The sequence below is a fragment of the Papio anubis genome, chromosome 2, assembly GCF_008728515.1.
Source record: "Papio anubis isolate 15944 chromosome 2, Panubis1.0, whole genome shotgun sequence".
NCBI classification, from domain to species: Eukaryota; Metazoa; Chordata; class Mammalia; order Primates; family Cercopithecidae; genus Papio; species Papio anubis.
The window spans coordinates 51,583,384-51,595,430 of NC_044977.1; the positions used below are offsets into that span (position 1 = coordinate 51,583,384).

Sequence of the window (12,047 nt, forward strand, 5' to 3'; positions counted from 1 at the left end):
TGGAATCCCAGCTCCACACTTTTTGGAGCCTCCTTTGTGCCTGGTCCGGTGCCGGATACTGAATGTCAGAAATCAAAACAATACAGGTGGGTTGTAGGCACTGTCCAAGTAAATGACGTTTTGTAAAAGCCTAAAATCTTGGCATTTGTATCTCAATGCCAGGGTCCTTGCCATTTGCCCTACTTTGAAATAACAGCATAATGTGGAAGGAAAAGGATTGTACATTTACAAGAGGAAGTGCTGAAGAAGGAACGGATGTGCAGATGCATGTCCTGGGCCTCCCAGGGAGCAAAAGAGGAAGCCCAGGAAAGGGACACTGGGTGCTCCACACTCAAGGCATCCAATTCACCAATCTGAGCCTGTTTCCTCCTCTAGAAGATGGAAGTGAGAAAAGAATCACTACTTGAGCAAGGTGGCTGAGAGGGGCATTGCTCTAGCCCGAGCCAGACTGTGAGTTAGAGTCTGGGCTCTGCTACTGCCTTGATGGGAGACCCCCGTAGGTGGTGCAACGCATCTAAGCAGGAGTGGTAATTATGTTCACTTCATAGGGCGCTTCTGAGAATTCACTGGAACCATGAAACAATTGGACCTGACACAAAGTGAGCCCTCCTGATGCAGTGGCTGAATTTTGATGTTACTAAAATCTTTTGAAACTCCAGTGAGAAGAGGAGTGGGGCAGGCTCTGTAACATGTCAACCCACAGAAATATGAATTCCTCACATGACTCAGGGAGGGAGGTCCGTGCTACAGGAAGATTGGTCATGCATATGGATTCACCTACAGAGGGCAGATGGGGAAGCATCATGCAGTTCTGATCGATGCCTCACCTCAGCCACCTGAGGCTGCAGCTCCAACTTCTGCTCCCTACCAGGACACTGAGCTGGAAGAATGGGATCCTAGTCCTACCTCTGCCACTCTGCTGTGCAACTTTAGGCAAATCACTTACCCCAAGGTTCATTTCCTGTAAAGGATGGAATGGAACTCAAGGTTGCAGCATCACTCCTAAATTCAATGAGTGTGAGTCCAGAGAGAATGGAAAGAGGAAGGGAAATGGCCCTGTGGGCTGCCAGCCATGGCCAGCTGATTCCCAGTCTCAACTACTCCCTCTCTCATTTATTCCTCCCAGTGAGGCAGCTTTCAAGCAGTCAAGAGCCAAGACTCTGGAGCCAGACTGCCCTGGCTACACCACCCGCCAGCTATGTGGCTTGGGCCAGTTGCTGAACCTCTGGCTTTAGTGCGCTCCTCCATGAAGTAGGATGATAATATTAGACCTCATTGGAGTTGTCTTGAGGATTACCGTGTACGGAAGAATATTGTCTACATGCCTCTGAGATAGGTCTGGGATTCCTGGTTTACAGATGAGGAAGCAGAGAGGATCAGATGAAGATCAGATAGGAAGAGAGAAATCTGTGTGGGAAAGGCGGGTGTGGGAGCCGAGGATGGATGTGCGCTTCTCCTCTCCACCTCCCTATCCCACCACTGCACCACGCTGACCTCCTCTGGGCCACTCTAATACACCAGGCTGCCTTCCGCCTCAGAGCCTGGACGCCAGCTCCTCCCCTGCTTCTTGGGTCATCCGAGTCTCAGCCACACGTGCCTCACAGAGGGCCTTCCCGACCACCCTGTCTGATGGCAGAAGCCTCCTTCCCGCCTCCCTCAGGCTCCCTGCCTCCCCTCTTTCTGCTCCCTTTTCATCCTGATTCTTATCACCACGTGCAATCCTGTATCTGCACACTTACTTCCTGTCTCCCCCTTAGACTGTAAACATCATGAGGGCAGATACTTGCCCAGCACATGGAAGGTCCTCCGGAGAGGAAGGGGCACCATAGCTAGACCAGAAATTCTCCCTAGCCCCGTGCAGCCCCCTTTGGGACAGGACTGGCACAAACGAGGACTGCTCTGCCATCCGCCGTACAGCTTAGTGGTGTGGTACGCCCTCCTGAAACCCCGTGTTATAGCTGTAATGATCCCTTTCACAGTAGCATAATCAAGACTCCCAGGAGAGACGCGGCTTGCAAAGGTCTCATCGCCCTTCAGTGGCAGAGCTAGCCTTGGAGACGGCCGGCCTCACTCCAGGGCCAGAGCCCCGAGAGCTGCGTGGCTCGCGTGTCTCAGTTCCGAAGGCAGAGAAGCCGCCTTGGAAAGCAGTGACATCGTAGGCTCCGCGCGGCGCGTGCATTTTAGCAACAGAATTCCAGGTTTCCAGCGCGGGCCAGGAGGGGGCCGGCGCCCCGCGCCCGGCCGGGTGTGTGACTTTGCAGCGAGGGCGCCGCGGAGCGGCCGCGCCTGATGCTGCTGTTGCCATGGCGACCAGCGCCTCGGCGATTGGTCCGGCGCGGCCGCACTACGTTGCTCCTTGGGCGCCGGGGGGAGGCTCCTGCGCGCCCGCCCCTCCTCCGGATGCTGCGAGAGCAAACCGGGGGCAGCGTCCTCTCGACCCTCCCCTCCTCATCCTCGCGCCCCGCACCCCAGATGTACGGGAGGGGAAACACCCCAAGGTGGGCCCAGGTAGCAGCGAGGTGGACTCCCCCGCCCAGCCTGGCGACCATGGTTACTCGACGTCCTCGCTCGCTCCTGGGCACGGTGTGAGCGCGCTCTACGTGCCAGGGCCCTTCACAGTCAGCTGCTGGCGCCGCCCCCCGCTCCCGCCCCAGCCTCCCTAGAGGAGCCCGCCACCCCCGGGAATGTGACTCGCCCCGCGATTTAATTTTATTCCCTTCCACGTCTTGCCTGAGCCTCCTGCTCCTCTTGCAAACACTTTGAGCCTCCCCGCTAGAGAGGGAGCCAGAACAGGGAAGAACGGATTCACACAGGATGGCCTGCAGAAGACGCTATTTGTGAGTATATGTGGCAGGTTTCTGCCTAAAGCCAGAGGCCAGAGGGGCCCGGCTGAGCTGGAGTGAGGGGCTTCGTGGGGGGAGGGGCAGGTGGATGTGCAGGTGACTTGCAGAGGGAGCTGGCCACCCAGCAGGGATGCCAGCGTTCGGTCCCTGCAGCGGAGGTGTTTGTTGGTGATGACGATGAGAAAAAGGCTGTTAGTCAGCAGGTCTTCAGCAGGCTGTGAAATTCCCAACTCTGAGAGCAGGTATCCCCCCTTCCAGATCCACATTCAGGGTGCCCAGACCGGCTCCTACTGTTTTGGCTTTGGTTTAGCCCATAGCCTGTTTGGGGAAAGCCTCTCTGCCCAGCACACCCATGGCCAGCCCTTCAGCCATGCCTGATAAAAGGTCGCAGGCAGGCTGAGGCAGTGGGCAGGATGCTGCGTCCTCCAAGGGCAGGTGAAGGTCCCGCCCACCGTCCCTAGCACGGTGGCATCAGTGTCCAGCTGTATGCCCAGGTGTTCTGTGGGCTGGCAGCAGAGCGGCTGTGTGCTGGGCCTCACGCCAGCAGCAGAGGCTGTGAAAGTCTGCACGGGGCGGTGACATCACGGGCCTGGGTATTTATGGAAACCAAAGCCTGTGCTTCGTTTAGCCAGGCTTCCCACGGGGCAGTGGGGTTCGAATGCCAGCTTCCTTCACAGCTCCCTGGGCGCTGCACTGTGCTGTTCTAGGAGGAGCAACCTTTGCCCTCCTCTGGGACCCTCAGCTGCGGGGGTTGGGGCCCAGCGTCAGGTCTCCACCTGCCTAAACTATTTGCCCAGGACCCACTCGTTTGGGGCTGTGCAGTGACCTCAGACCTTAGGAGGTTAGAGATTACGGCTGAGTCCTCTTGAGCTGGGCTCAGTCGCAAGGCTAGGAAAAGGAGGCCTGGAACAGTATGTGGGGAGCCTTCTGGGGGCTACCCCAAGGCCTCCCTATTCGATGGAGGCCTCTTACCACGGCAAGGGCCTGTGGAGCCCCTGATAGAGTGGCAGCTCCCCGTCACCTCCACTGAGGGAAAGTAAACACACCTCTGCCTCTGCTGCGTCAGCAGACCCGGGCGGGAGTCTGCGGGGGATGGCGGTGGCCTCTGGTTCGCTGTGATGCTCACTTGCTTTTTTAGTGGAGAAGTTCACAGGTTGGTTGCTCGATGCCAGCAGAACACACCAAAGTTCTCACTCCCTGTGGCAAGGCCCTCGCTGTATTTTCGGAAACAAATAGTAAATCCTTTCCCAGCGTGGAACTTCCTCCACAGTGGCTGGGAATAGGTCCTCCTGAGCCAGCTGTCTCCTCCCTGCCACACCTTTGCCTGGGCCCAGGAGCCTGGTGCCAGAGAAATTCTAAACTCTCGGGGGCTGTTATACCCTCAGGGAGGGGAGATGTCATGAGGATGAAATGTGACAATTCATGTTCGGATTACTTGGCCCAGTGCTTGCTTGCCTCCAGTGCTCAGAAATGTCATCCTCGCAAAGGCCTTGTCTGGGCAGGCACTAAGACCCCCATTTTAGAGATGGGGAAACTGAGGCTCAACACAGTTCTACTGGAACCCTGGAGTATACTAGCCTGGGGTGGGGAGCTATACTGGAATCACTTGAGGAGCAGTTAAAAAAAAAGTGTGAGTCGCACCCCTAGACATTCTGGTGTCTAGGTCTGGGGGAGGGCTCAAGCCTCAGGATCTTTTTCATTTTCCAGATAATTTTAATGTCCAGGTGTGGTTGATGTTCCCGGGATGCAGCTATTCACTGTGGCTGCGTTGCCCAAGCCCATCCACTTGCGGTTTTGTGGGGACAATGTTCTATATGAATTCTAATACTCTTCCCTAGAGAGTCTGCTTCCATCTGTTGGGGGCCCAGCCACCTGCATTTGAACACATGGCTCTGGTGGGTTTGCTGATTCCTGGACTAAGCTCCTCTAGCCTTCCTGCCTGAGAGAGGGGGCTCAGCGCTCACTGTCTTCCTTTCCTGTGCGTCTTTTCACTCTTCTCCAGTTCTCAGGCTCCCACAGTCTGAGCATTGTGACTTCCAGGCCATCCCTCCTCTGCTACCAAACCTATTGGCACCGAAGTACCAAATAGACTTGGAGGGGGTGGCTCTGTTTGTATGCAATGATTTTGCAACCAAGAGCAGGCCTTTTCTGAGGTTACCCTGCTGCATTTGAAAGCCTGTATTTGCCCACCATTACTCCCCACCCAGAACCCATGGCAGGCCCACTCCTAGACCCAGGCTTTCCCAGCACCTGCTGCTCAGACCTTATTGTTACCCAGCCTTTCAGCATGGAAAGGAGATGGGGTGTTGAGTATCTCTAGATGTTTAACTTTCCCAACAGCGGCGTTATAGCCACTATCAGAGCTGCCCAACTTGATTGCAAAGCGTTCTCGTGCTTAGTTGCATCGCTGAGTCTCACCAACTGCTGCAAAATGTGATACTGTTGATCCCATTTTACAGAAGAGGAAACTGAGGCTCAGAGAGGGGAAGGAACTTGACTGGGGTCACACAGCTGTTTCCTGCTGTACATTTGGCAGCGGTGTCCCTTCCCCAACATGCCACATGTCAAATCAGGGCAGACTTGCTCCAGTGGCCCTGTGCACGGCATGGCCAGGCTCTTCTCAGCCTAGAGGAGCCCTGCCAGTGGGCCCCCCAGCACCCCACTGTCCCCGCTCCCTAGCCTCCATTTTCGCCCCTTCCACTCTCTGGGCCCCTGGTGTGCACCCAAGGGAGCTTTATGGAATCGAGACTCTGTCCCAGTCAGGGTTCAGTCCATCGTGAAGGTGGCACACTGGACGGGATAAAGAATGACAACAAAAGCAGGGGAAGATTTCTTAACCCAGTGGGGGAACATCAGGAGGCTTCCAAGAATCAGACCCTGAATCAAACTTGCTAACACCCGAGGTTATTGCTGTACTGGCAGCTTCATGAATAGTGTCTGAATGAAGGATGGCTCCCACTTCTGTAACTACAGCGTCCTTTTCATCATCTCTGCAAGGGGCCCCTCTGTCCTCATGGGCATGTCATATCCTGTCACTTGAACACAGGAAGTGAGGCTGTGAGGAGTTTGTGGTGTGTAAGATGTGGGCTGCTTGGCCAGGCCAATGGAACACTTTCCCACCCATGCCTGCTCATTCATTCATTCACTTCCTGAAACTGTCCCGGCCCTTCTCTTCCTTCTGTTTGGGGGACATGGTGACCAGCCGGCCCCTGCAGGAGGCAGTGGTCTCCCTCCGGTGGGATGCCCTGACCTGCTGCTTGCAGTGGGGCCTTCATAAAGGAAGCCAAGCCCTGGTGGGTCTCCCCCAGACAGAAGAAGGGACACTGGTGGGACTGGGCCTGGAACATTCCACACGCACACCTCCAAGAAACTTGTGCATTGAGCCTTCACCATTATCGCCTTGGCTGGGTCAGTTCTGTAGGCACAGTTATCAGCATCTGCTGGACAGTGGGCCTGGGCTGGATGCCAGGGAAGAGCAGCCCCAGCCCACAGAGAGAGATGCCCGTAGGGAACCTGAGGCCCAGTCTTCACTCTCAAGCACATGTGATGACAGTAGCCTTTCTTGCCATGCAGCGATCATTGTTAAAAATGGTCATTATGAATGACCCACACAGCACTGGGCTATTTTCCAAGAATGCTGTAGCATCTATCCACCCTTTACAGCCCCAGGAGGCAATTGGGCAGGTCCTGGTTATAACTCAGAAAGACTGGGACATGCAGCCAAGGCCACATAGCCAGGCCTGGGCCTTCACTTCCCTGCATTCAGCTAGTGTTCATGGCACACCTGATGTGTGCCCAACTCAGTGCTGGGAACCACTGAGAGGGTGCTGCTTTCAGGGGATACTGCAGGGGAGAAGGACATAGAGAAATGAAGAAGATAAAGAGCCCAATGGGAATGGATTGAATGAACTGTGTGCCACTCAGGAAGTGGGGAGGGCTTCCTGGAAGAGGTGACCTTTGAACAGAAATCTAAATGATTAGGAAGAGGAGAACTATAAAAGACTATCAAGGGGAAGTGTGGGGGCCCCAGGTGCAGGAGACAGCAGATGCAGAGGCCCTGATGAGGACATGCTTGGCAGGATTGGGCCACAGAGGGAGGATGGTGTTGCTGGAGCAGAGTGGGCCAGGAAGAGAGGTAAAGGGGCTGGGGCTGCTCATGGAGGCCCTGGAATAAAGAGACACATTGTCATGCTGGAGGCTAAAGATATGAAGAAGAGACTGGGGGTTAAAGAGGCTGGGGAACTGCACTGGGGCCTCCCAGCCATGAGGGGATGTCATGAGCCTGGGGCCTGAAAATTCAGAGGCCTGGCCACTGCCTCTGCCCCTTTGCAAGGCCAGGGCCCAGGCCTGCTCCCCGTTGTATACCCAAAGCTGGCACAGCCTGGCATGATGTTGGGACCTAGAGACCCTGTCTGGGCTGAATTTTAGAGACTGAGAGGAACAGACTTTTCTGGTAGTTGCTGGACAGGCAGGGCAACAAGGAGCGTCTGCTTAGGCAAGCACCTACCTCTAACTTACTCAACCTGCCACCATCTTCCACCAAAGGATCTATGAAAGACAGATCCGACATCCATGCCCTCCCTGGGCCTCAGAGGAAGCGTAAGGCCTGGACTGGCCCCAGCCCCGGGGCAGGACCCTGCCGGGCCTTGGTCAGCCCATGGTCAGCATCTTTTCCCAAGTGCCCTAAGCACAGGCGCTGGGCCTAAGCCTCCTGCTCTATGCAGCGGGGCTGATACTCCCCTTCCAGGGCTTGCCTGCGGGCCAGAGGGCGGGCCGGGCCCCAAGCTCAGCAAGTGTGGCGCCATCTTTGTCCCTCCCTGGTGGCCCTTTGTTGAAGCCCCCCAAGGTCCCCTGTGCCCCTAAAGGACTTGGCACCCTCTCATCAGGGCCCTGGCCTGCCTCCTTGCGCTGACTCACTCACTTGGTCTTTAAGAATAACAAGAGTGCCTTATCTTGTTGAATCCCACAACTCTGGCAGCGTAGTTGTGTGCCATCCTATTTTCCAGGGAAGTGCCTTGCTCAGGGTCACAGCCAGTGAATCTGCCTGACTCCAGACCCTGCTCCTCCCAAGCCAGGTCTGTGTGCCCTTGTGGATGGGGCCAGTGGACACCCGGTGCACAGAGATAGGATGAGGAAGGGAAGGAGGGCAGTCAGGGGGCCCAGGTGTTGGGGGACCTGACGCCTTACCCCGAGCAGGTTCCAGATCTCTTGGCCACGAGGCTGTGTCCCTCCCCACCCCTTCCCCACTGCATGCACTACCTGGAACGTGTTGGCCACTGCCGCTGCGGCGTGGCTGCCCCCAGCCCGCTTGTCCTGGGTGCTGAGGGTACTTGTCCCACAGTGGCTGGGAGCCCAGCACCCAGTACCTGTGGACTAGACCAGTTTTGTCACCACCAGTGGGGTCTTAGGAGGTGTTGCTCCTGGGTACTGGCTAAGCTGCTCCCAGGCTTACCTTAGAGCCTGCTGCTTTCCCCCAAAAGCCTACGGATGACACAGCCCCGTCTGCCCTTCCCGCTCCTTCCAGCCTGTTGGATGGCTCCTGTTCTCTCACTCTTACCCCAGGAGGCTTCCTGCAGGCAGAGCAGATGAAAATACTCTGCCCCTTGGACTCTGAGGCCCTGGCCCACCTGGGGCCTTACAAAGCAGGACAAGGAGGCTCCACTCCAGCTCTGTCCCTGCCGCACTGAGTGATCCTGGCCAGGCTGCTTGCCCTCTCTGGGCCTGTGACCTCATCTGGAAAGTTCCTGGTTATGCTGCGACACACAGGGGACTGGGAGTGGGAGGAGCTGTGTCTGCCAGGCACAGCACCTCCAGGCATGCTGGCTTATTCACGTGGCCCCATCCTGCCGATCAATCACCCGTTCATTCGCTCAGCCCACCATGGTCACTGGACGTCTAGTCCACATCCTGACACACACCAGGCCTGTGGGCTATGCCTGTAAACGAACCAGGCCTGCCCTGCCTGCGTGGAGCTGACCGCCCAAAGAAAGGACACAGTAAATAAGACCTTGGTGGCACCTGCCAGAGCAGCTCCTGAATAGAACTGAGAAGAGAACGAGGTGGGGCAGTGGGCTCCCCTTCCCGCACACACCCCTCTCTCCTCAGCCACTCTGGGTCCTGAGGCCCTCTGTCCTGCCCCTCCTGGCCTCTCCCGATCCCACAACATTCCATCTGCTGCCCAGCACTGCCTGGAAGGCTCACCCCGCCACACTCTTGCCCATGCTGGCTCCTCTACCAGGAGTGCCCTTCTCTTCACCTCAGACCTCACAGTCTAGCCTGTGCCTCTCTCCTGACTCCCCCAGGCAAATGGGTCCCCTCATGGAGCTCCTGCATGGCGAGTCCTCCCTGCGACAGACACATTGCCGGCCCCTCTGTTGTCACCAGCTGCCTGGAAGTCCCGCGTTTGCTTTCTAGCATCCCTGCAGGGCCTGGCCTGCCAAGGCACAAATCACCATTTTTAAAAACTGTGGTAAGACAGACAGAAAACTTCCTTTTTTAAAGCTGAAAACCGTTCCATTGTGGAGATCCACCACATGTTTGCCCTTTTTAATTACACACATTTCAGCTGCAATAAGTGCATTCACAGTGTTGTGCAGCCAACACACCATCCATCTCCTGAACTTCACTTTCCCAAAAAAGGCTCTGTGCTCCGTGAGCGCAGACTCCCGTCTCGCATCCCCAGCCCCTGGCGCCCACCATTCCACTCTCTGTCCCTGTGAATGTGACTGCCCTGGGGACGTCATGTGAGTGGAATCAGACAGCAGTTGTCCTTTCCTGACTGGCTTACTTCACTTAGCATCATGTCCTCAAGGTTCATCTGTGCTGCAGCAATGGGCAGAACTTCCTTCCTTTTTAAAGCTGAACACTGTTCCATTGTGCGAATCGACCACATTTTGTTTGTCCATTCACCCATTGATGGACACTGGGTTGTTTCTGCCTTTTGGCTATTGTGAATAGTGCTGCTGTGAACGTGGGTGTGCAGATACCTCTCCAAGTCCCTGGTTCCATTTCTGTTGGGTGTGTACTCGGAAGTGGGCTTGCTGGGTCAGGTGGTGATTGGATGTTGACTGTTTTGAGGAGCCGCCGTACTGTATTCCACGGCAGTTGCACTGTTTTACCTTCCCCCCAGCACTGCGCAAGGGTCCTAGTTTCTCCACATCTTTGTCATTACTTGTTACTTTCTGTTTTTCTTTAGTAATAGCCATCCTAATGGTGTGAAGTGGTATCTTGTGTTTTTAAATTTCCCCTTCCTGAATAAAAGTGTGAGTGATCAAGTTTAGCTTACAAAAGGGATGGTTATGTTTTTGTTGTTTTTTTAAATGTATTCATATAACTGAGAGATTATTCATTCACATGGTACAAAAAAGGGCTGCACACATTGTCTGTGTGGTTCCCTGCTTCTCGTTTTTCTGCCCAGAGGCCACAGCTGTGTCCAGTTCCTTTGGGTCCCTGGTGAATTTCTGTGCATGTGTATGAGTGCTTCGTCACTGAAGTGCTCCCTCAGCAAGCTGGTGACACAGAGCGGTTTAGTTTTCCCATCACTGTTTTGTGGTTCTGGATTTGAGCCAATGAAATGCTCAACTTGGGGGATGTGTGACCAGCCGGCCGCTGCAGGAGGCGGTGGTCTCCCTCCGTGGGAAGCCCTGGCCTGCTGCTTGCAGTGGGGCCTCCATGAAGGAAGCCAAGCCCTGTGTGTCTCCCCCAGGCAGGAGGAGGGAGGCTGGAGGGATGGGACCTGAACATTCCAAGATGAACCCCCGCACACACACCTCCCGGAAGCCTATGCGTCGAGCCTTCATCATTGTCACCTTGGCTGTCTCTCCGTCCAGGTCAGTCCTGGGCACAGTTACCAGCAACTCTTTGACAGTGGGCCCCCAGATGCAGGCAGAGCTGCCAGAGGGCGTCTGGGAGCGGGGCCAGCCTAGGCTGTGCAGGGCAAGGCCCCTACACCAAGAATCCGCACAGATATTTATGGGTGTGAAAATCTGTGAGCAACTATCTGAGTCTGGTCCTCACTCCTCTTGACATCTAAACCACAAAATGCATTTTGTATGATTTGAATATGCATTGAGTTTTCCAGGAATGCAACTGCTCTCGCAGTCGAGGGAAGATCAGACTCTGATATATTCGGAGCTCCGCCAAGAGCTGCCACCATTCAGAGCACCACATCACCAAGGACAGCATCTCTTGTGGTGCCAGAGTCCCCAGTGAACTCCAGCATCCATCTGGGTTTGTGGTCGCTGTCACACGACCTGACAGGTGACTATGGGATAGGCCCACCCACCATTAACATGACAAATTACTCTTTATTTTATTCTAAATTATTTTCCTCTTTTTTTTTTTTTTCTGTAATGTTACCATCCAGCCATTCTCTTGGTTCTGTTTTAAATGTGTGTGTAGATGGATCACATGACTCATCAACTTCATTTGAGAAGAGAGACGAGGATAGTGCAAAGCTCTGGTTTTAAGGGGGGGGGGTGCTGGACAAGGGATCTTTGTGGTAATGGAGCTATTGTGTATTTTGATTGTGGTGGCACTTGTATTTGCCTGTATGTGTGTGCATGCATGTGTTTAGTTCTATGCAGGCGTATCGTGTGTGTCGGCTCCACAGTACAAGCAAAACAGGAAATCTACCTAAGGTGGGGGGACAGTGCAGTGTCAGTATCCTGGTGGTGATGGATCCAATAGTTTTGTAAGATGTTACCATTGGGGGAAACAGTGTATATAAGATCTCTCTGTATTGTTTTTTTTGTTTGTTTGTTTTAACAACTGCAAATGAATCTACGATTATCTCAAAATAAAAAGTTTAATTTTTAAAAGGTGAGAGTAGGTATTGGGTCTGACAGACTGAGATCTCTGGTGATTGAGGACAGCGGACAGCCAGTGACCTCCCAGTCTCAGTTCCTTGGTGGTGCGCCATGGTCACCAACCTCTACTACCCTCCCCTCCCTGACACCTGAGACACCTTGGGCCCTTCTCTCCAAGGCTGCATCCCACCAGGGGCACTGGGGCCAGCCCCTCACCCCAGAAAGGCAGCACAAGCCCCTTTGGCTGCCACCTGGGGCCTGGCTGGCCCCCAGGGGTTCTGAGTTTGAGACCCTATTCTGCCAGCAGGCAGTGGATATCAGCTGGCTGATGGAACGGGGGTCTTATGTATTGTCCCCAGTTGTCTCCCAGAACCAGGGCCCCAGCCCCAGCCCAGCC

General features: G+C 54.9%; 1 protein-coding gene across 2 annotated transcripts in view; it reads left to right on the forward strand.

The window, feature by feature from the left end:
* The first annotated feature begins 2,398 nt into the window (after positions 1–2,398).
* Positions 2,399–12,047, forward strand: part of IQSEC1 (IQ motif and Sec7 domain ArfGEF 1) — a 176,827-nt gene continuing 167,178 nt past the window's right edge. The window contains exon 1 of one of the 2 annotated variants that reach the window (XM_003894065.4): positions 2,399–2,837. In XM_003894065.4, the coding sequence (XP_003894114.2) occupies positions 2,815–2,837 (23 nt within the window). In that variant the 5' untranslated portion in view covers positions 2,399–2,814. The remainder of the gene's footprint in view (positions 2,838–12,047) is intronic. The other variant, XM_009200179.4, reaches the window with a different exon arrangement.